The following is a 25,639-nucleotide window of genomic DNA, read 5'->3' on the forward strand; positions in this document are numbered from 1 at the left end:
CCATCAGAGTCCAAATCAGCTTCCCAACATCCATAAGGATTTGGCAGCCTTATGTTCTAGAACTGGGTATACTACAATACTACATGGTATGAAGATAAAATGCATCCAATAAAAACTACCGAAAACTAAAGAATAAAACTACTGTAAATTAAAGAATGTCAGCCCTTGGGACAACTTCATATAAATATTGTTAGAATGATCCCAGTATAATGCTTGCAAAGGCCAGCTAGCCCCATTCCAAGCAATGCCCAGGCAGGATTTGGGAGCTGGCGTGGTCCAGGAGCAGAGTTAGCATGCAGCCACTGTGCTTTGCTGGTTAAAAGGAATTAATTTTGTTACTTTGCACAGACCAAACCAGAGTGAGTCCTGGCACTGCAGGCACACAGTAACTCCAGCTCCACAGGGAACATGCCAGACATGGGATGACTCAGCAGCCATTGTGAGACTGCATCTCTCCAGCTGAACTGCTGTGCCCAGCCCAAAACCACCTCAGAGCTTGGTACAGGATCAGTCTACTGGCTCTCAATAGCCAGACCAAAGGTGGTGATCAGTGAGCTCATGCTAAGAGGACCAGCTGTGAACAAGCCAGGGGACAGATGGGCCTCTCCACACTGTTCTCTGCCAATCTCTGGCAGAAACCCACCTTTCCAGCTCATTCCCAATGCAAGAGCTAAGCAGTGTCTGCGAAGGCTCTGGTGTTAGTCTGGAGTTTACAGCCTTGCTACTACCCACAGCACCAGTGACTTTGAGGGAATGAGTCTGGCTTCACCTGGATCAGCAATGAAATATATTTAGCAGCAGTTCTGGACACTTGATGCCTTTGACCTGTCAAACAGATGGACCTAAAATGCAAATAGATTGCAAGTATTTATATAGATATGTATTTGTATGTATATATATATATGTATAAAGATATACAGCCCATATAAATGAATTCGAATAAGAATTCTATGACAAAATTTTAAAACTTTTAAATTATAAAAAACTGAACATCTTTCAATAGGAACCTCATACAAGACAAAGACATTTTGTGTATTTGTTCCAGCTTAAATTTTACAGCAGAAGTAAAACTGCAAAACAGAATTACAGACCACAATTAGCTGGTCCAGTATTCACTATCCAGCATTGTGAAGAATATAATAGCTATGTTCTACAATCCTCTTTAAATATATGCAGCTTTTACCTGGTTTGGTTTTTTTTTCTGTCAGAGGAACACTATTCTGATAAGTGCTTGGCCTGATTAGGTTAAACCCAATGTATTTCTACATCTCACTGTATGGTGGTGGTGCATCACAAATGAAGTACAGAAATATACTGGATGTTCACCTGCAGGAATAGCATATAGTTAGAATACAGAACACTGAAACTGCAAATTCTTTTGCTATTGTTGTTTTGGTTGCAAAAAAAACCCAACGAACCAAAACCACTGAAGCAGTTCCATGAGATTCGACATCCCTGTTTGACAAGTGTCACCAGAATAGCCCTGCAGGACAGTCACACATCTCATCCAAAGTCCACTCACTGCTTGTTTTCAGAATGTTGTACAGCTCTTCTTTCTGTGTAAGATCATCTTGTCCTGTGCTTCCTCAGTCCAGAATAGTCCTTAAGAAAAGAAAAGTTGCTTCCTGGAAGACAGCAGGGACTTCAGGCATTAGAGTTTTAATGAATCCACTAAACCAAGCAGTGTTATCCCTGGAAAGGTGAATAGTCGTATAATTTGGCCCACGTTGTAGCAATTTTTCCTGTTTGCTTGGGTTTTGAAAATCATTTGCTGCAATACATTGAGAAACAGGAGACAAACAGAATTAACTCAGCCATTCTCCCATGGTATTCTGCTTCTCTTTGCTGGATGTCTCTTTCATGTACTGTATTTACTGCTTGGGTTCAAAGTTTTCCTCTTTGCTTTTTTTAATCATGCATCCCTTGGTTCACTCGTCCTTGCACCTCCAGCCTTTGTTGTTTTCAGTCCTTAGTGATGATCTTTCAGTTAAGAGCTCACCAGAGTGTAGATCATGCTGAATGTAAAAGAAACACACAATATGAAAGTATCCCTTTGAAGCGTGCAGAGCACTTTGATTTTTATAACCCTTTGCAGTCTGTTCCTCAGGTCTGACTGTAATGACCTGTGCTTTCCTTTGCATTCCTTCTATCTCTCTAAAGCATCTTAATTACGGTGTATTCAAGATGGGTATCAAAAGGCACTCAAGAAATAACAAATTCATTATCGACATCCTACTGCACCACAAGCTGTGTTTGAGCTTTTTAAAGCTCAGTCTGATGTCTGGATTTGAACAGCAAAGAAACAAAACCATTTTGCTTTAGTGTGTTTGATCTTTAAAACTTCAACCAGCAACTCTCGGCAGGGCAGGCAAGGTTTTCCATAAAACTGCATTGTTTTGATTCCTTTGGAAAAAAACTTTGTGCACTAGAAGAAACATAAAATGCAGCCACCAGCTGGACTGAATCCATACATACTAAATGCAACTCTGAAAAGCAGAGAAAAACAGTATATATTGCCACAGCTCCATTTTGTTGCAATTCTGATTCTGCCAATACCCAGGAAAGCATTGAAAAAATGTCTGTAATTTATACTATTTTATCTAGCACCAGGCAGTGGATTTTGGATGGTGGCCATGTTTTAGATTGAAGGGCTCAGAGGAATCTGCACAGCAGTAAAGTCTCAGGAGAAATGCTACACCACACTCCTGAGCTGACTTTGATCCCAACACAAAAACTGGAGTTAAAAAATGCTTTTTTCCCACAAACCTCAATAGCATTTAAAAGGAATATTGAGAAACAACAATGTGCAGCAGTGACTCCTCAAGAGAGGTGAACAGCAGAACAGGTCAGACACCAGTTATCAGAGGAGAAAAACACACTTTTCTTCCACCAGCACACAAACCTGCCTTGCAGAGGGATGACTACATGCGAGACTGGCTTGAAGAGGCAACTCTATGCAAATACATCATGGAGGAAGGAGTAGAAGAAAGAGAGCTAAAGCATCACCTCCATTTAAAGTGTGTTAGAGGTTGTTGTCCAGTAGTTTTTATGGTGTGATTTTTATGGTGTGATTAAGGCCTTACCTTAAATGATCCTCACGTATTTTTGCACTGGGCATTTGTGCCTGAGCACTGAGGACATGTGACAGCTGAAAGGGGCAGGGGGACAATGCCCAATTGGTGTGCATATCTCCATGTATGTACTTTAATTAAGGGTTTGGATCATGCACAGGATTTGTCCTGCCATGAAAGGGAGCCTGTCGGAATGACTAGGGGCATGGTGCATCCCATGTTCCCACCCAACACCTACCTACCCATTTATTTACCATCTTGAGTATTACTATACCAAAGGTATAGTATTTTTCTTATGATCCTCTTGAATCATAAGGAATTAAAGCTTTGTATTTGATGTAATGCCATTAGCACAACATTCACTATTTTACCATCCTAAAAGATCAGAGAAGCAAAAGTTTTTTCCTTTGGTTGGTGCTGGGGCCTGCCTCAGGCCTTAGGTAAACACTAAATATTCTGTACTGAAGTGCCAGCAGTCAGTGGGAGTGCTTCCCCGAATCAACAGGAGAAGCAACCTTTTATGAGACTAAGGAAACTGTCCAACTGTTTCCAGCCATTCCTAAATGTAATTCCACAAGTGAAATGAAAAGCAGCTACTGTTCTCTTAGTGAAATGGCCAGACTTACCAGTAGAGATAGTAGAAGAAGGAAAGGAGGTAGAAGGCCAGCTTACACCAGGCCTCTTTCTGGCAGTAACTCAAGGTATCTGCGTTCATCACTGCAGGTGGATCATAGGCCAGCTCTGAGCTATCTGCTGGGCAACGAAAATACCTGAAAGAGACAGAGAAGACACCTGGAATGACTCTGTAGTAATCTGTATTCACTATGTGCAGATACACACCTGACTACCATCTTCCACGATACAGCAGGAATTCCCCTTTCTTTCCCAAGTCTCTATTTCCAGACATTGTAAAAATCAGGATGCCAGTCTAAGCATTCCTTTCTTACAGAACCAAGCAATTAATGAATGTGGATTTTCTGTGTTCTATTAATTCTTCAGTTCAAAACATTTGAACTTCCTACAGAGTTATTTCTGGCTTATCCACTCATAACTTATGCATTGTGAGTGACAATATAGGGTGGTTTGTGATCACAGAGAAGAGGAAGGATTACAGGGCTTTTATTGCACCTACACAACTGATTTCAGACATGATGAAAGGTGACAGTCCCAACCAACTGGTAGCTAAGTTCCTCCAACTCTGAGAAGGAAAAAAGCCAATATGGAGTAATATAAGTGGCTGACCAATATTTTCTACATGTGGCACTGCTTAAGAATTTATCATCCAAATATTTTTCTTAAAAATTTTTCTTAAATATTTCTTAAATATTTTTCTTACAAAATAAGACAAATTTCTAGCTATTATCAGCAATGGCTGAGTGTTTGAGAAAATTGTGACAGAAGAACTTCTTTGGCAAAGGAGCTTTTGTCTCAGTCAGTTTGCAGTAAAAAGCAAAAGCAAACCCAAAAAGTCCTCAACAAAGTTAATTAACTGCTCTAAGATCAGCACAAATCACAGGAAATATTGCTATTTCTGCTGCTTTGACAAAGTAAGCAGAAGATTGTTGATTGCTTACAGATGGATATACAGATAGACAGGAAGATTTAAAAACACCAAGCAAGTGACCAGCAGCAAACTTTGAAAGGAGAGGTTCTCAAAATTACTTTGTCTTTTTCCCTTCCAATGTTAGTCACATCCACTTACAACCTCTAATAAGATTGCAAGTTCTTTTATGGAGAACCACAGGTGGAATCTTGCTTAATTCTCTTCATTTGGATGAAGATATTACAGTGTCTTCCCATGGTTCTGTGCAGAACTTTACACAACGAACTCAAACCTGCCTGTGGTTAAAGCAGGAATAATTATGGAGTATTTCTAGCAAAGCATATGAAGAATCACAGGAAAAAAAAAAGAACCCAAAGTTTTCTCCAAAGGTTGACATCATTACTCGGAATCTCAATATTTTCCTCTTGGGAAAAAAAAATAAATTGTTTTTAGAATTTTTTTTAATGGGTGTCATTGTCACACTAAGGGCTGTTAACCCTTAGCAAAAGAGCAGCATAAAACATTATCATTTTTATTGCAGCAGAACAATAGGGAGAAAACCACTTGTAGCTTCATTACATTTAGCTTTCTAAGAGCTATACTGGCACTCTAATTCCTGAATAATACACTTTATCTTATGATTGCATTACGACCGAGCTTTTGCAGAAAAAAAAAGTAAAAAAGCTACTGCTTTTTAATTCCTGATTGAGATGATGATTTTGACTTCTTTACAGATTTATTCTTCTGCTACCATATGTACCTTTGTAACACAAAGAGACCCTGACAGACAAAAATCATCTGTGCTTTTACAAACATTGTGAAAATGCGAAACTAGCGAAGTCTACAGACTGACAACCACAAAAACTGATGTCTTTTGGTTATTTTCAGAAGCAACAGAAGGCTGATCCTCCACTAGAATGCAGAGGGAGATGCAGCAGCAGCAGCTGCACTGCCTGTCTGGAAAACAACAGCAAGTCTTACATGGTCAACTCTGGAAGCCCCTTGGTGAATATAAACACAATTCAGAGATCCAGAGTGGGAACACTCCCCATCCTTCATATGGGGAGTGTAAAGAAACAGCTCTTCACTTACTCCAATCCCTACTCCACAATTCTCTAAAAGAGGATTCTCTTGCAGAACAGAAAATCCCTACTGTACAGAAAGAAACAACTTTACACTGAAAAAAATCCAAACAACCAAAAAGCTGCCAAAGAAGATGAGACACAAAAATCTGTCAAGCTTCCCAGTCTATTTCACAACTACAATGGAAAGGTTTCCTTGCTAGGGCTGAATGAAGAGGTCCAAGCTCTTTCAGATGTGAACTGTCTTGCAACTCCCCATCTGTGAAGTATTTAGAGCCTCACCAAGTTCCACATTCAGATTCCAGCCTATTTCACTTCCATGTTTTCACTTGTGATGAGTGCATCCTGACACCCTTCAGAATATTCATCCAAGTAACTGAGAGCTACATTGCACTATCATATGTTTTCCTTAGCCATTCTAAATCATGAGAAAATTTCCTTTTTCTCTGGAAATACAAGTTTCAGCAGCTTATAGGCAAGAGCCTCTAGGCAAGTGAAGCTCATCTACACTCCTATCACTGTCCTTCATTGTTCACACAACCTGCATGTGTGCTGAGCTGACAAGCAAGGCTAACAAGCAGTCAGCATATAAAAGAAGGGCTTACCTCCAGAAGTGATAAAAAAGCAAAGGAACATTTAACCCCAGTGTGAGCCACTCCTGAGCACATAAAAACATTATGCAGAAAAGACTGTGGATGGAGTACTCCGGCAGCACCAGCTAAAAGGAAAGGAACAGAAAGAAGTCAGTAAAACAAACATCTCTTTGATTTTAGTCACCTAGGTAGTTTTTCAGAGAACAAATCAGCTCTGCAAGTCTTGCAAGTCTCCTGTGTTTCTGTCCCTAGACACAGCTCAGCTGGCAGACAGTGTGGCTTTGAGCAAGAAGCACAGGACCTAGGGCCAGGTTTGTTAAGGTTCTACCCAAGTTTGTACTCCAAGAGCTTGTTGAGAGACATGGGATAAATCACTTACTGTCCTATCTGGTGTTCCAGATCTATGTCTACAAAACATACATTACATTAATGCCTCCCTCACCAAAGCATTTCGAGACTAAATGAATACCAGTAAAAGAGTTTGCAAAGAACGAAGTTTTATTACTGAAGCATTCAGAAAGGAAACAAAGCTATTCCTGAAGTTTTGCTTCTGCATTGGAGGAGTGTCTTTGGAAAAACAAAGTGCTGCTTATACCATTTTGATATGTTATATACACCATAAAGAGATCAAATCCATTACCAAGTCAGTCTTGCAAGCACAAACCCACTAAGACAGGAAATTCACTTCCTAAGAAAACCCATGGCTCCCTACACTCGTTGTTTTAGAACCATGATGATTCTTTCTATTAAAAGAGAAAATGAGTGGGCAGCTGGCAGTAGCAGAAATGTATGTGATGTTGATTCAGAGTAGTTATTTCAAAAGGCACTTTGCTTTCTTCACTGCTTTCCCATTTCTTAGCTGTCTTTCTTCTCTTGTTTTCTTCCCAGATCTTTTCTCAGAAATCCCTGTTTCTTTCTTCAAGTCAGAGAAAAGACTAATTTCCAGCAGTGCATATTTCTCAAAGCTAGACAAACTCAGACACAACTCATCTGCATCCACTGCTTCACCTTAGAGATACATTGACCAAAATTAAATCACAAAAGGCATTTGGGGGCTTTTTTTGATGACAATTCATTATTATCTGTCAAATAATTAAAGTGACCCCTATTGTTTTTTAAACAAGGTAAACTTTACTATACAGCTTCTCCAAATACCTACTCCCATACAGCTGTGCTGCAAGGAATTCCATAATCTTGTCTCTAGGAGTCTTTCCACCTCACATGGAACATACTGTTTTAATGCATTTCACTCCAGTACTTGAAGAAGTTAACAAATTTGGGTATCTCCGTGACTGTGCCTTCAACTTAAACATTCTCAAGGGCTTATTTTATGTGGATGAGAAAACATAATACAATTATATACTTCAGATTCCAGATGGTACTTATTTATCACTGCTGGATCTTTTTTTTTTTTTCAGTTTGAGAATGTGATTTACAACATGACTATAACCTTTCTCCAAAGAATGATTCATCTTCATAACAAATTGTAGACAAGAAAGGTCTTCATGATGTACGTCTGCCCACTGAACATCACAACACTCAAAAGTGTATTACATTCATTTTCACATATTTGATTTCTGGAACCAACACAATACACAAACTTAGTGAGACTGCAACCCTGGTGCCTGATCAGTGGGCTGGCAGGTAATAACAGGGAAGGAAACCCACGGTGAATACTTATGCAGAGCTTGAAAAACAAACCACAATCTGCAGTGAAATTAGAAAGGAAACAAAGAGGACTCTCAGAAGTAGGTTCACTTTCCAGTCACAGTTTCTGGTGTAAATTAAATCTATCCATATTTTTGGTAGAACAGCAAATGGGTAATTTATGTCTCTTCAACCTTTTCTGGGAGTGGCATTTTCCTGTAGACACAAATAAGAAAGGATCATTGCTAATCACTGTTTGTGGAGGGAATTCATGCAAAGAAGCAAACAAAACCCAGCCTGCAAAGCCAGTTACATTCAGCTTATGTACTTCAGACACCAAATCTAAAAGGAGGTGAGAGACTTGGAAGCATAAAGTATAGAAAGACACTAACCAACAGCAAGGCTTATGAGGTCAAGTAAGTAACTAAAATAAAACACTGCCTCAGTTCTTGGCTGTAAGAATCTTCCTGCAATTTGACACTATATCCTCTGAAAACAATGAAAACTTGAAATAAACTTTAGCAAACGTGGGATTCAGCTGCTGGAGAGAAGAAGGCTGGCTGAGAAACAAGCAGCAGTCAATCCTTGTTGTTCCTGCTGAGGTACTCAACTGAAAAGCAACTTCAGGGATACAGATAACTGCAACAGGAACTAAACCAACGTCTTTAATTCATTTCTGTGAGAGCATAGGAAGCTGTCAGATGGTAAACATGTTAGGATATAAATAGTACACTTCTATTTTGAACCAGGAACATCCTGATTCAAATAACGACCTCTGCTTTCTGACACAGCTCAAGATAAAGCTTGTGATGATTATGAAACATGGAGAAGAAGGAGAAACTGGCATAGCAGCACAACTTTTAAGGGAGGCAAGTTGGTCACTTTGAGTCCCAAGCTCAAATGACACTACAAATTTACCACCAGAAATTCAGCTGGCTGATATTTCCCTGTGGAAAACCACAAGAAAGCCTGAAAAGGAAGTCAGCTTCTAGACAAAAAAAAAAAAAAAAAAAAAGCTGCTAATCAGAAATGCCTTTTGCTGCAACATAAGCAAGGGAAAAAGAAACCACTGTAACTTTGTTAGTTTTGTTCTGATATAACTGTACAGTTAAGTAAATGTCCACATCAGTAAACCCTTATTCCCACTTTATCACTGACATTTAAAATGTAAAACCTTACGTGGGTATCATGCTCATTGTCATCTTACCACAAAGATTCATTCTCATACAAAGCAGTACACACACACTGCACATGTAGATTGATCCTTCTCTAATTCCACAGAAAATAAAGCAGGCTTTGCTATGGATAGACACCTAGGTTTGGCTGAGCTAAAGAGCAGGAAAACAAGCACTGAATTTAAGCACCTATCAGCAGCTTCTTTCTGTTTATAGGAATACAAAGACCTCTTTAGAGAAGCTCAGTCCCAAATAAAGTTATTCTGTTTCACATTTTCTAAATCTGTTCTGTTGTTCTTATACAAAAGATAAACCTGTCTTTTTCTGTCTGTATCTTTTCTCCTTATTCTGTTTATTACAGATGGATACCTCCTCAAATGTAATTTTGATTTTACAGGACACTGTATCATTTTTACATGGAATGACTCTTACATTTTGTCTCACCAGTGAACAGGGCCCAGAAAATACCTCACAGAAAACAGAACTGGGAAGACATTATAGCAGGAATAATAATATCCCTTCATCATTGCTATTAAATACTCACAGTTAGAAAATCAATTGCAATAACTGAATCAGTTTTCCCCACTCTTAAGCCACTGAAATGTCAAGAAGCCACTGAAATGTCAAGATGCTTCTTTCCAGCACTTTGCTTGGACCAATGCTCCTGAGTGCTACACACTAATATTAATAATTCTCACAGAATTGCTGTTCCTTCCTCAAAACACCCAAGAGTCTACATCAGTCTCCATCTGTGCCTGTCAACCTCCACACTGCAACCACAGATTTTACACTGCACTAGAAATTGCCAGCCATTACACACTCTACCCTACCAGAGCTTCTGAGAGTCTTCATTACACTATTAGAGGCTAAAACAACTTCCCTTCTTAATGCCTGCTTTCTCCTCCTACAGATGGCAGGAAAATCCTACAGAGAAGTGGGGGTTGAATCTCCTTCTGGTGATTAGCCCAGTTCAAACAAGTTGTTCAGCTTAAAAACACACAAGCACCTTCCCATCCACCTGAAAGCAACAGAAAACTGAAAGCATCATGGATGTGTGGAATCACTGCCAGGCTCCAGATGAGGTCTGACCTAAGTGCACACTGCTTTATTGCAGTGGTTATTGCTACTGCATCTGCTTGCACTAGAGGATGGCTGCAGCTTGTCACTGTGGGGCTCATTTGCTGCTTTTTCCACCACATCCCTCAAAAAAGCTGACAGAATCGGTCCTCATCAGTAGCAGGGAAAGAGGGGGTGGAGGTGTACCCAAGGTTTTCAGGACACAGGAGTTATTTCAATAGCACTTTAAAGCTCATCCCTACAGAGCCTGCCAGAGCTAACCTGGGTTACTGGGGAGTGTCAGCTGAGTTAAAGACACTGTGAGATCAAAGGGAGATTATTTAATGACTCCGAAATTCCCCTAACTGAAAAACATAGACTGGAAAAATCAGAAGTGTAGTGCAAGAAAGGGAAAAAAAGAAAGCAAAACCACACAAAAAATAGCAGTAGCATGTGCCTTAGCCCAGACTGTGTATGTGGAATGTACATACTCTGAAACAAATCATCTGTTTCCTCCTGCTGTTGCACAAACCAAAGAAGAAGGGTCAACTATGTGTAATTTAAATACACAGACCATACATCTTAATAATTCCAACAGTTTTAAACATACTGTTTGCTCTGATCAAACAGACAAAAAACTAAATTTTACTCTTAAAATACAAGAAGTCTTCCCACTTTTCTAATCTACTTTAAATTATTTGAGTTACTTGACTTCCAAAACGTCTTCTGAAAGGCTGCCCTAGAGCCCAATACAGTGCTGCCACAGAAAATATACTAAGGTTTTCTGTCCAAATATTCAGGTCCAATTTATTTCAATTCTCCTGTTAAAATCCACACTTGCTTGTGTTTCTATAGATTGTTCCTTAGTTGCTAATTCAGTAGCATCAAATTGTTATAACACAAACATGGAACAAAACCATTTTAAGTAATTCAAAACCATGTTATGCAAACCTCTAGAAGTATTTAGCAGTTTGGCAGGTAGATTTGTGCATGTAGTTCAGAAGAAAATGCTTGGGAGATGGATTCCAGATCATCAAAAGGACGATGTGCAGTTGAACCTACTAAATTCATATATGCAGCTGTACATTTTACCTGGGGGAGAGCAGCAGCACACACATGTAAGACTTAATGTCACAAACAAAATGCAGAGGACAAATTTTAAAAAAAAGGGATATAATATCTGTGTTTTCACCCCTCCACTCACTGCTCAGGATCACAATGAAACAAAGTAGCAAAAAGCCAGTGCTTTGTGAAGGTAATTTAATTATTCTAAAGAGCTATTGGAATTTCTTTAAACATTTCTCTTAAGTGGATGTGAACATAAGTCACTCCACAGCACAAATACCAGACAATGAAATTAATAACACAAAGAGCCTAATTACTATTCTCACTTCATATCCATCTGTGACACAGTACAAGATCTAATATTAAAATACAGGATTTCTGGATGCTTTTTCCATCTCAGCTACTAAACACATTTATATTTAGGCCTATCATTTCACTTCTCATTGTCTCTTTCTCTCTTCTGCAACATGGGGATAATTATATTCAATTCTATATATTCCACTGGAGCTAGTTATGACTAGAATATTTAAGCTTTTTCTTAAGACCAGTAATAACTTCAACAGGAGTGACAGACGAGAATCAGGTCTTTACAGGACACCCATAGGGAGTATCCATAAATATTTCCGTATTACAGAGCCCATGGAAGGTCATAGCAGCCAACAGGTAAAAAGGTTATGAAACGGATTTAAAAAAAGACTTAAAGGTCTGCAGGGCACCGGCACAATTCAAGAAGTGCCCCATCCTTGGAAGGCACGTCATTAGGGCAGATGTGCTGTGATCTTACAAGTGTATCTCCTCTGCAAACTGTTCTTTTCCACTCAGCAGGGATCAGGAGACATCTTTATGACCTTCCTTTTTCTAACGCTAATTCCGAACCAGCAACAGAAGCTGGGTTAGCAACCCCGGAGTGCAAACTCCTCTAATTTCCACAGCGCTGGCAGAAAACAGGGTAATAAACCTCTTCTTGCCCTACCTCACTTTGGTATTTCAGGCACAAGCAGCCAGGACACCCCGCAGCTGGGCTGCTCCAAGAGCTCCTGCCGCCTTTGTCTGCTCCCCCAAAACTGGGGAGAAGGGCAATTAGCGCGGCAGCTGTTTGTTAGCAGCTACAAAACCAACCCCAGCTCACAGGCAGGGCTATGAATGCACAAACCTCAGGGATGATCAAAATGAAATTCAGCCATCTGCACGGCTCAGGAAGGGCCCTCGGGCCTTCTCCTGGGGGTCTGCCCAAGATTGACACTTCCATAAATGCTGAAAACGAAGTGTTTGCTAAAGGGCTGTTTCCATACCGGGTGTGTACAGACTGGCAGTCTGAGGAAGCAGATTTGGTGCAGTGCAGACGTGGCAAAGACATTTCCCTCCCTGGCACTACAACAGCTTTGTAGAAAACATCAGCAACGAGATGCAAGGCAGGACATTTAACTCTCAGCAGAAAAAAACCTGCATCCATAAACAGGTATGGGGTGAAATCATTGTGCTCTACATTTAGGAATTATACTGCTTTTTGTAATTGCACAGTAGCTTTATAGGGTGTGATTCCAACTTAAAGCCACACTTAACGTTCTGCCAAACATAACAGTGACCTCTGGTTTAACTTCCTTAGTTTTATTAAAATGCAAATACTTACTTTATTGCATACTGAATTAGAGCAAATATAGGCCATTAGCAAGTCAAATTCTGCCAATATTTCAACACAGCTCTGAGGAACAGATGCATAAATCGCATCACCCCAAGTGGCTGAGAAGTACACTGCTCTCAGGAGCACAGTACAGACGACATTACTCATCTACATTTTTGCTGCATCTTCAGCTTATTCCACTGTTACTTGTGATGTTCTCCCACTGTAAGGACTTATGTTTACAAACCCTCCAGAACAGGACTGGGAGAAGCTGAATTGTGGAGCAAGAGGTCACCAGTTACAGAGTGACACTTTGTTTGGCACCTTGATTATTGACTAAACACTTAGAGATGAGATTAGCAGCAAAATATAGTCAGTTAAGCTAAAATAGTTTCATACAGAAATATTTTAATGAGTAATAGCACTGTGAATATCTCCCTTCAAAGGATATTCCAGTTTTCATCAGGCATCACTCTGGCAAATCCTACCTCCCCCCTGGAGCAGAAGAGGAATAAGAACCAAACTGTGGCTGAGTCACAAGTTGAACTCTTCACTCTTGCAATAGTTTTTTCCTAACTTCTCCCATTACAAGCTCCCCCTGCTATGAGCACCTGGCAGACACAGCAGGATCTATCTTCTCATTATCCCTAGGTAAGCACACAGACATCCTTAGGCAATTATTGCTAAAAATAACAATTGTTATGTTCTAACTTTTCAAAAGTGCTGAATTCAGGAACTTGTAAAATTGACTAAAAATAGTGTTGGCACAATTCAGTTAATCAATGAGTGTCAGTAGTGAATGAATTGCCTGCCAGAAATACTACACTTCCTCTCAGTTCTTTAGTCCTATTTTAAGGACTTACTTTTCAGATATGATACTGTATCCAAATAAAGGACAAAAGGGATTATATTCTGTATTTTTACTGCAATAGTAATACTTTTTTAGTAAATATGAATGTAACCTCTTTAAAACAAAACAGTGTGAAGAAGAGATGCACTATCTCTTGTCAAGCAACATTTATGGGATAATTTGTGTACGAAGTATAAATACTGCCAGCTCTTTCATCCCAATTCTATTATCAGTTCTGCAAAATAGCTTCTGGACCAAGTTCCATTCTTTCTGATGAAATTCAGACTATGTGGGTGCCCAAAAGACTAACTGAATAGGCAATGCTCAATTTTATCCCATTCCACACTTCATAGATAACAAATGTAACAAAAAAGTAGGCAGAAAAGACTTAAAAGAGGGAAAGAGGGAGCCTTAAATTATCTGTACTGAATTTTCTGTCAGAGTGCAGAATTGAAAAAGGCAGCTTGGTAACAAAGGTACTGAAGGCCTGGAAATCTATTACAAGATTCAGGGAAAATCATTATCCTTCATCCTTCTGGTGCAAACAAAACCTCTACCAAGTGTGAATCACTGTGAATATATTAACTCCCTCCTCATTTAGGCAAGCTGAGGAAAACAATTAAACCAACACAGAGCTGCTGAAAGTGTGTCATACTTCAGCTACAAAAATTTTACTTGCTTTTCTTGTATCTCCACTTCTCCTGTCATAATTCTTGTCCTTTCTTTCTTTCTTTCTTTCTTTCTTTCCCTTGTACAACCTAAGGACAGCCTCACTGTTTACATGAACAGAAGATTCAGAATTTATCTTCTGCCTCTTTTGACTAGTGAGAGATGCTGTGTGAAAGTTGTCTAAAAAGAACTTCACCATAAGTCATGATTTTCATAAACTCAAAATCATGCACTAATACATTTTTAGCTAACTTCACATTTTACCCTTGAAGTGTAAAAAATATTCTCTCCTAATATAAAAATATCTTGTCAGAGCCACTCTGAAGGCCAGAATAAAGTTGGTTTTATCATGCAATAAAAGTTTAGCAGTACCATTCAAAGAAGAATGGAGTAGTGAAATACAGACCAGCTTTGGGTTACTCACACATGTTTAGAGTCTGATGTATTTTAAAAAGTTTTGGGGCACTTCAAAGGAGAACTTCAACGAATTTAGTTTTATGAAGCATGATGCAATCACAGTCCAAATCCTAATGGACAGAGCATGCAGAGCATGGCAAGCTTACACCATACAAAATTGCAGGTATAACTAATGCCTTGGAAACAGCAATATCCTTTATTCCAGTGGCTACCTGCAAACTCTGGAATTTCTTCTGAGGCAGTTTGGAAGCTAATTTAGCGTGTGCATGTATAGCAGAGGGGTGTAACTCATACTCATGTGACATTGACAGAGATCTAGCTCATCTTATTGCCTCTGTTCATATTTCTGTAGAGCAAACATCCCAAGCCTCTAAGCATACAACACCAGATAATTTCACTCCCAGCAATCTGATATCAATGTGACCACAGCAGTTTGAGTCTGACTCCAAAATGGGCAGGATTTGAACAGCTCCTGTAGAGATCCAAGACCCCAAACAATTATTAACACAACAAAACATCAGACCCCTCAAAAACAGCAAGGAAATTTTACCTTCAGTTAAAAATAAATGATTCAAGCTATGCCTGCAAGCAAAAAAACTTAAGTAGGTTTCCAAAACCAAGATTTCTATCATCAGAACAACTGTGCAACACTTCCTTTCCTGTTGTGTACATGTCTTGTGAGTATAAAAAAATGTTCTTCATATTTATTACCAGGTTTTTGTAGCATCTGGCACAACCAGGCTTTACTTTTTACCTGAGACCAAAAGCACCACTGTTACACAAACACCAACACAAACATTACAGAAAAGGAGAGCCAAGTCTTGCTCAAAGCCATCTCTCAACACAACCTTTAAAAGATCAAAGTATCCAACTAAGAGAACAGAATGAAAAATTCAAAAAGTGGCAAAATGTAAGACAACAGAATATCCACCCAAAGACAACAAAAGCCGAGCTGTATTATATTTTCTTCCAGAAAGGCAAATGTGTAACAGCCTAAAACTACCCTTTTGACTTAAGACAGTTTTAAAACATGAAGTTTTCATCTGATAATGTTAATTAATAATATCACTGTAATCTCAATAACAGATCATATGTTTAAACCTCTAAAAAAAGGATTAATGAACATCTGTTTCAGATTCACACTGCTTATCAGGCCAGTTAATAGCAAGTTCAGATCTTGACAAAACTATCTAATGTGATCCAATCAAAAGCATTCAACTCTGTACTGAAATTTCAGTGTAAAGACTGGGGAGGAAGAAAAAATGAGATGATAAAAACAATCTTTAAAATACATAGTATTTACCTAAATAGTTTTATACACTGCCTGAGTATATCCTTCTGTGTTGCCCTGAGTCACAGGGAGACACTGAATAACAACCTGTGTATCCACAGTGTTTTTTCTATCCACTTTTCTATCTAGTTATTCTATCCAGAATTTCATATTCACTCTTCTGAAGATACCCACATTGTCTATTGATTGGGGTTTATGCTCCCAGTCACTCTGTGGGAAGAGTCTCCTGACAGTTTTCCTACTGCCCAGAAGATTACTCAAAACTCAGCAGTTTCATCACATTGATGAGGTGTGAAAAGAGAGAGCATTAGATACATCAAGAAACATGACATGTACTGAGAAGCCAGCAACAATGATGAACTCTTTGGTCTCTAATGAGAGTGGACAAAGTTCATGTGCTCCATCATTGTAACAATCACTGCTAACAGGAAAAATGTCACATGCTGCCATTTTTTGTTCCCTTTTGTGATCTTTGCTTGAGCAGCAGTTTGTCAGAACTCTGGAAACATCAGCCTCTTTCTCCTGCAAGGCAGAATATCACTGTCATTTCCACAGCCCAAAAATGCCTAATTATTAGACTGAAAATTCTGTTTTCCTCTTAGATAACACAAGCACCTAAGCTTCACAGACTAGTCCACTACCAGGTAAGAGGAAACCTGGGATATATTAACCCTGCAGACTTATCCCTCTAAGTGTGGTTATGCTGCAACATTTTCTTTTTCTGTTAAGTCCAACTTAATGAGGAATTAAAGCATTTTTATTGAGATTGTAAAAAATGTACAGCACTATCAAGGTAAAACTATTGCTGCTATTCCCAGTTTCACAACAAACTAATTGTCTTGCTGCTGGAGTTTCCACTTAGGAGATTTCTCAGCTGCAGGGAGAAAGTGTGATTCCTTCTCACAATATGGATGGTTATATACCACTTTCAAAATTCCTTGTGATTATGCATCAAATTTGCTAAATTTGCTTATATAAGCTCACATTAAGCATTTTAATGAGCCATGCTATAGGCTTACAGAAGGGCTCTGCTAATGACCATCAGCCTGCAGACTGGGTAAAAGAATATTACACATCCACAAATCCCTAAATGCATGATGAAGCAATCAACAGACAGACCCAAACCCACACTCTTAAAATCCATCACATTATCTCAGGCTTGCCAGTGACCATGAGGCAGAACAACAGAGAGAGTGATCCTGGCAATAACCAGCAAATATATCAAGAAGAAAAGAATGTGATCAGTCAGTTGAAATGAGCTACTGGGACACCTGACACTCCTCAAAGGAGAGTGGCCACTGTAGCTGCTGCAAGCAGGGAATGCTAGGAGCCACTGGAAGGTGAAGGTCTGGAGCCTATCAAGGTCCATGTAAAAAAAAATTAAAATTTTATTATGGTAATTACTCCAGTGCATATTGGTCAGTCTCCTCCAGCCAAAATATGGGAGAAAAAAAAGTCAGCTGGATAAGGGTAAAAAAGAAAAGATGGAGTTTTTTAACAAGGTTGATTTCACATAACATTTAGAGACCTATAAAGGAAAAGAACCTCCATACTCAAATATTCCTCTTCTGCTATTAAGGAAAAGCCTAAAAGCTAACTTTCCCTGTTAGCTGATCCAACAAGTTCAGTAATCTTTCACTGAACATATTGTGGGGTTTTGTCCAAACTTTGGGAGTCTGCATTCACTGCTGACAAACAGGCATGACACAGACACAGGACCAAGCCTTATCTCCATCCTCACAATGCTCTGTCCACAGCTGAACCTGTGGTGTTAATCCAAAACTCTTCAAGCTCCTGTTTGCTCATGTCTCTGGATTACTGTTACTTGCACACATGTGAGTAATTTTAACTTTTTTTACAGAATATATAAATGTTGAAATGTACCAAAATAAAACTGTACCGACACTGTGTCTGGAATTCTGTATTACACTCACTAGGTTTTACATTTTATTTACACTATCTCAGTGTGATTGGAATGACAATTCTACAATCACTCTTTGAGGTACTGTAGGTTTTGGTTATTTACCAAAACCTGTAAATACAGTAAAACATAACTATCACAGGTATTATGACATATAAAATGAGATATAAATTTAAAATAGACATTTATTTTACTCTTGCAAAGTGGTAAAAACCAGAACTGAACCTTGTAAACACTAGAACTACTGAATACAGATCAAAACAAACCGTACAGACACTCTGTACGGTCTGGAATTCTGTATTACACTCACTAGGTTTTACATTTTATTTACACTATCTCAGTGTGATTGGAATGACAATTCTACAATCACTCTTTGAGGTACTGTAGGTTTTGGTTATTTACCAAAACCTGTAAATACAGTAAAACATAACTATCACAGGTATTACGACATATAAAATGAGATATAAATTTAAAATAGACATTTATTTTACTCTTGCAAAGTGGTAAAAACCAGAACTGAACCTTGTAAACACTAGAACTACTGAATACAGAATAAATTTCCACCATTACCACAGCAGATCCAGCTGCACTGGAAACCACAGTGACAGAGGTACAAGACCAGACCAAGCACTGGCACTGCCCAGCCACCTGACTAAAACATTAAAACCTGCTTCAAAAATGTTAGGTGAATAGGTTTTTAGGTTTGTTTTGTTTTAAACACCCCAGCTCCTGATTCACTATCTACTATACTACTGCTAGTACTGGAGTGCTGAACTGGCCGAGTTTGGTTATTTGAATACAGTCCCTGCAGGGGTTTTTGTCTGTGTGTTTGTATTCTTCAAGACAGTTCAAGTTCATCTGGAACATCTTTGAGATTAATGTCACCTTGCCTGTGGTTAGAATTCTTGCTGAATTTACTCTCTTCCCATCATCCCTTCAGGATTTGTAAAAAACCAACCAAACAAACAAAAAAAAACCCAAACAAACAAAAAAAAAACCAAACATCCCTTCAGGATTTGTAAAAAAAAACCAAAACAAAACAAAAAAAACCCCAACAAAAAACAACAACAACAAAAAAAAACACCACCAAAAAAAAAAAGCCAAAAAACCCCAAATAAAATAAAGAAAAAGAATTGAGCTCTGGTACAGTATTTTCTTACACTTGCAGTTTTAGGAATTTTAGGCATAACTTAACTAAAATGCTGCACTACATTAGAAAAATGAGTACAAGTCTGTCTTTTATCAACTTCAACTCCCTCCTGACAATGTTCCAGTTCTGATATTCAGAAATCATTCTTATTTTAGCTTAATGGGCTTTAAAAATAAATATCTGCTGATAATTGGAGAAGGATTACTTAAATTGTTGAGCAGTGTCTGGCATGAGCAAACTGAAATGTGAAATGTGTTCATTGAGCAAGAAGTTCAATCAACTCTCCTCCCCAGTGAGGATTTATTGAATTAATTCAAAAATTATGATGCATAACCTAATCAAAATTTAATTTCAATTTCCTCCAAGGTAAAGTAATAATATTGCAGTGCTTGATTAATAAATTTGACTGTATTTTAATCTAGGAAATTCCTAATTGTCCTTAGTGTCAATGTAACTACCAATTAGGAATTAAAAAATAAGGAATCAATTGGTTAGCTAGATTTCTTGAAATACAACTGCAATTACAATTAAATAATATGGCTGTCATCAGTAACTGAACATATTTTAACAGCCCCACAAAAATATTTGACTGTAAAAGTCATGGTAGACTTCACAGGCACATCTTGGCACATCACAGGCACCCCTCAGCAGGGCTGATAAGCCCAAGAAGCCTGAGCTGCTCTGTACTGCTCTGCTCCCACCCACCACTGGTTTGTGTGCTCTGGACAGCACTGCAGTGAGCCATGGAATCACATCCCTAGGGAAACAAGGGCACTTCAGAGGGAAAAAGCCTCCACAGCACTTGCTCACACTGGTGTGTCCTGTGCAAATCACCTGACACTTGTATGGAACTGATGTCCACATGATGGGATATTCCACAGGAACACAGGAATACAGGAACACTTGTGATGTTCCTGATCAGGGACACAGGAACACAGATCCATCCCAGAAAACACCACAGCACTGGATAAAATGAGGCACCTGTAGCCTGACAGGACCTCACATGGTGCTGGGCTCAGAAAAGAAGACTTCTTCTCTTTTGGTTCAGGAGAGATCTGACTGTGGCTGTAAAATGTTCATAGCTTCTTTATGCTGAATCAATCATTCTTCAGTAACCAGAACATTTAGGTTTATTTAAACCTACAGCACTGTAGAAACAAGGACCCATGTGTTCCTGCATGTCTACATGCCAGAACCATACATACCTGCTTCACACAAACCCTGCTTGATTTAATGATACAGAAACATTTTCCCCAAACCAAACATCAGAAAATGCCTGGCTGCAGAACAGTTGCATCCTCTATTCTATTTTGGAAAATGCAAATTAAGTTACATAAGTATATATAATATCTGGTGAAATATCACACACCTGGTCACAGTTTCTCCATAAACTTCTCCAAGTATTTTGGATATAAACCCAAAAACATCCTTTAAAAAGTCTTTGCTCACCGGAATCAGATTTCTATGACATATTTAACAATTCCCAAGAACCCCTTCTAAAATCAGTGTATAATGAAATTGAACATACTTTTATAGCCCACCTCTAACCTCTTTAAAACAACAAATTTACATCAGCTCTTAAGCATTAAGTTCTACTGTCATAAATAGCAAGATACCACTGTTTTCAATGTCCTATAAAAGAACTTCCTGACTTCAAAACAGGTATGCTGTTGTTTCATAAAAATAGAAACAGACCCTAAAGCCACACAATATTGAAGGATATATTTAGTACTTGCTGGAAGATTCCTAACAGCTACTTTCCTGTATCAATATAGCTGGCACTCAATCCTCTACTGTTTTTTTCTCAATTTTCCTCTATGCTACATAAAACACAGCTATTTTTAGCAGTTGTCAGATTTGAAGGCTACAAATCTCTGTAGTTATTGCACCCTCCTCTTCTTGCATATAATCTCTCAATTAAAACAAATGTCTCCCTAAAGAACTTTGAAGAAGAGGCTGAATTAACAAACCATTTAAGTGAACCAGAAGCAAGCCAATCCCTTATGAATACAGAGTCTGCAATTAGCCAAAACCCTCCATTTTGCCATTCACAACAAGGCCAATGTGCAATAAAAATTAAACATTGATGCAGGCAAGGCATTCCCATAGGGCTCACATATATTAAACCATTACCACTCAACAGTTGCTTTATGTCCAAGAAACTGGGACACAGCTTGAGACTGGCTGGCTGCCTATTTGATAAAGTGGAAAGCGATTGGTGATAAGTATTTTCCCTTATTTTCGTATCCCAAGTGGCCTAACCAGGCTCAGGAAGTACTCAAATGTGGCTCCCAGCAGCCACATACTCACAGTGGTGCCAAACAGACACGACCCAGGTCCTGACTGAGCAGAGGATGGCAGCCCATAGGTTCTGCAGGGAGTCACAGTTATGCCTTTGGATCAGCCCGCAGTGATAATCCCCAGCACTGGCTTTCCCAAAAAGGATCATGTTTCTTAAAACCCTATCTGAATTTATGTCTTAGCTTGATTACGGCTTTCCCTAAACCTCTGAGGATCATGTTTCTTAAAACCCTATCTGAATTTATGTCTTAGCTTGATTAGGGTGTGTTCAGCAGTCCCCACTGCAGTGGTGACCTTTTAAAGGAAAAATCCAGGATTTAGGTGGCTTGGTTACCCCTCTGCAGAACACAATGTATAGAAACTTGAACACAGAATAAAATAGTTTGGAACCGTGATTATTTTTACTTTAATGGGACACAGTCAGGAAAAACAAAAATGGCTTATGAAAAATCCTATTTGAAGCCACAAATAAGTAACCCACAATCTATCAGCTCCTTCAGATGTCTCAGAAGCTGAGGCACTCAGCATCTCACCTGTGTCAAGCTGAAATACATAGCTACCAACTTTTCTATTCCATCAACCAGAAACCTTGAACATTAGATATGTAACTAATAAAAATACTAAGCCAGTGTTCAAAAAGAAAGGGTGTTTTTAAAGCCTGTACTACAACAGTAACAGCAGTTTAATAGGACTATAAAAGAACCTCCAGCTGCAACTGTAAAAGGACTTGCCACCTTGGAAAAGCTCGTTCCAAAATAAATGGGCTGATGTTCTGAAGTTCAGTTTTTATCCATATCCTCTGTTATGTCAACCTTTTACAATTTGTCTTGCTCTGTCCTTACAAGGTCATCCTGACGTTCACTTCTCATTTGAATCCAGCTTTCCATCAACAGAGTGTGAGGATCAAAGAGAAAATAAATGCACATTGCCACTGGATGGCTTTAATTCTCATAAACTTCACAAATCCTTGGCTGGTTCACGCTCACCTTTCGCAGGAGGAAGCAAATCCGCTCAATATTCCTCAGCCGCTCCCTCTGGCAAGAGAAAGAGGGGGAAAGGCAGGAGATTAGCTGGTGTCACAAATGGAGACAATATATCACAATTACAAGGGGTCAATGTTTTAATTAATGGCTGCAGTGAAGCAGCACATGTTATTAATCTAAATTGACAGCATTCACTTCTTACCCACTGCTTGCAAACCCAATGATTTTCCCATTTTAAGTCCCAGTAAGTTATTTCTCATTTGTTATTGGGTGTAACAATATCAGCTGGGGATTCAAGCCTGTGTTAGCCTTCAGCCAGAGGCTGCAACTCTTTTAAGTCATCATTTGTGGCTCTATCCAGTTATACCAACTGATGCCACAGAGACTTGGTCTTGCATTTTCAGGCACCCAACCTCTGGCTTCAAGATAAACCTGAGTGGGAAAAACAAAGAAATTTGCATAGCAGCTCTTCTTCTGTCACTAAGATGGTGCCTGAACACGTGACACTAGAATTTAACACATTTGTCACATTCATATTTTCTGAAAAATCCCTTTGCCCAGGATTTTTCTGCTGGGAAGCTGAGAAGCCGCAGAGAAAAAAGAAAACAATTTTATCTCATTTGCTTCTCCTGTGTTTTGCTCCTTTGGAATGTGGTTGGAGATTGTTTACCCACAGGTGATTTGTTTCATTGGTTTCATGTAAATTGTTTTGACTCAATGGCCAGCCAGTGCCAAGCTGTGTCAGGACTCTGCAGAGAGTCACGAGTTTTCATTATTGTCTTTTTAGACTTCTGTAAGTATCCTTTCTGTATTCTTTAGTTTAGTATAGTATAGTATTCTTTAATATAATATAGTATCATAAAATAATAAATTAGCCTTCTGAGAACCTGGAGTCAGAGTCATCATTCCTTCCTGCCACGAGGGCACCCCACAAACACAATACACATTACTGAAAAATATCTGAAATGGCCTAGAAATGCCACTTTAAACAACAGATGCATTCATAAATACTGAGATTCACTGTAATTAAGCATTGTGACTCAAAAAAATGTTCTAAAAACTCAATCCAGAGAAAGAAGACAAATCAAAGCCAGGCTTTCTTTTCAATGGCTCATAATGAGAAGCTCACCAGCAAAACCAAATTTCACTGCATAGCCCCTTGACTGGAGTTACTGCGAAAGATTCTACTTAGTATTAGTTACACTGCAAAAGGCAGTGTGGGTTTGCTGTCCTCAGAAGACTACCTGATATTTTCATTTAGATATGGCAAAAATATTCCAAACAATGAACATTTTTAAACAGGTAATGTACTATAACACTGTGAGAAGCCAACTCTCCCTAAGCTTTTTGCTTTTCAAATGTTTTAAATCTCAAAGTTGTGGCAGATTTAATTCTAGTCTCCAAATAAATGTCTTTTTAGCTTTTCCGTCCCCAAGTTTAAGCCATTTTTTAAAAAAAAGTATCATTTTGGAAAGACAATAAGGCAGTGGCAGCTCGATAGGCCCCAGAAAAAATACTGTGCCTCTTTTTGGAGTCTCTGAGCTAAAAGAGAGTCAGAAATTTTAGACTCACAGTTGCAAACATGAGAATGGATGTGTGTGGATGTGCCTGAGAAGCTGCAGAAAGCTCCCTTGCCTTCCAAAGTGGAGAGGGAAAGACAGATGCCAACTGCAGCTGGCCTTGGAGAAGTGGCAAGTCTGTCTCTGAACTGAAGGTAATAGACAGCAAACCAGGTTATTTGAATTAAATTCTCAGTACTGACATTGTTTTTGCCTCTGATTTGTCTTTAATTCAGCCTCCTCTTGACAAAAAGGCTCTGCCCTCTGTCATGAAAACATTGTGGAGGACACATGGGTAAACTTCAGACACTTACAGTGCAATAAGAGAAAACTACCCCACCAAATAAATGGAATATGGGCACAAGAAATGGTGCAGAGGGAAAAAGAAAATACACTTGACCAAAGATATAAGAAATCCCTGCAAAAAAATCTTCCTTTTATGACAATATAAAAGGCATTGACCTGTGTACTGTGCAGAAAAAAGGCAATCTGAGATTATTGCTTGAATTATCACAGAAGGTTTAATGGAAGTCAAGTATGTGAACCAACCACAGAACACTCTGCTGTGCTTGACTTCATGATTCACTTTTTGATTCCTCGACTCATATGACTGCAAATGGGACTTGTTAATTTTTTTTTATCGTGGAGATCAATTCCATTACAATTTTAAAATAAAATGTGATAATCTCCATAGAGTATCTCAAATTTTAGGAAGTGAACAATTTACTGGAATTTGGTACATATAAATTCATTGTGCAGTTCTCAGATAGGAAGTAAAAACAGATAAAGTAGATTGAAAATCAGATTACTTCCAAGAAATTCAAAACCAGATTACATTCACTGATGTCCTCTATAGGATTTCTTCATATAATTTCTTTCTTTTCTTCTCATTCTTTGCTTATGTGTTAGTGAACAGTAAAAAAAAAAATAAAAAAATTCTAGGATTATAAAGTTTATGCTTAAAATCATCAGTGGTCTAAGCAGTACATGTCCTCAGCTGAGTTATGAAACAAGGTTAAATGGCAAAGTACTAGCTACTGCATCTGGTTATCACTTGTAGGCAATTCAACAACTTGATACTCTGTAGAGATCTAATTCAGCACCTGTCATAATCCTTGTCATTCCCAGTGAGGTGATGAGGAGCCAAGTTCTGCTCTCAGTTCTGGTGGTACAAACTGGCACGTGCAGCTGTAGTCAGCTAAATCACCCTAGATTACAGCTTTAATTAACAGAGGAATTTGGATGTGCTTAAATCCAGGCTGCATTTCTGGTTCATTATTTAAAGGTGAGTTTACAGTCCAAAGTATTTAATGCTCTCCTATAGCAGACGCAGCAGAAAATAGTATTTATTCCTAAAGCATAGGAGAATCTAGAGGCCTGCCATGGGACAGAGAGGTTCAGGCATGCAGCTCTTAACAAATTCTTTCAAGTTTTTGGCTCATTGATACAGACAGTATGGGAGAAAGTGGTTGTTCCATGCTTGAAGACAGAGAAAGCAAAGTATTTCAAAAAGGAAAACTTCTGCCACAGAATGAAAAGGTGAAAAAGAAAGCACTAGCATCACATGACATTCTTCAGTTTTTGAATTTCCAAATTACTTTCCTGCCTCCTTCAGCAAAGAGGAAAGCCATTAACATGAAAATCG

At 38.7% G+C, this 25,639-nt stretch overlaps 1 protein-coding gene across 1 annotated transcript in view; it reads right to left on the bottom strand.

Annotated features, from left to right (window-relative positions):
• Nucleotides 1-1,035: 1,035 nt before the first annotated feature.
• CNIH3 (cornichon family AMPA receptor auxiliary protein 3) overlaps nt 1,036-25,639 on the bottom strand; it is a 46,294-nt gene continuing 21,690 nt past the window's right edge. The window contains exons 3-6 of the mRNA XM_039717184.1: nt 22,439-22,486; nt 6,302-6,414; nt 3,698-3,841; nt 1,036-2,015 (exon numbers count right to left, since the gene is read on the bottom strand). Of these exons, the coding sequence (XP_039573118.1) occupies nt 1,988-2,015; nt 3,698-3,841; nt 6,302-6,414; nt 22,439-22,486 (333 nt within the window). The 3' untranslated portion in view covers nt 1,036-1,987. The remainder of the gene's footprint in view (nt 2,016-3,697; nt 3,842-6,301; nt 6,415-22,438; nt 22,487-25,639) is intronic.

Source organism: Passer montanus, unplaced genomic scaffold (genome assembly GCF_014805655.1).
Source record: "Passer montanus isolate IOZ18808 unplaced genomic scaffold, ASM1480565v1 scaffold37, whole genome shotgun sequence".
In the NCBI taxonomy this organism is placed as follows: domain Eukaryota; kingdom Metazoa; phylum Chordata; class Aves; order Passeriformes; family Passeridae; genus Passer; species Passer montanus.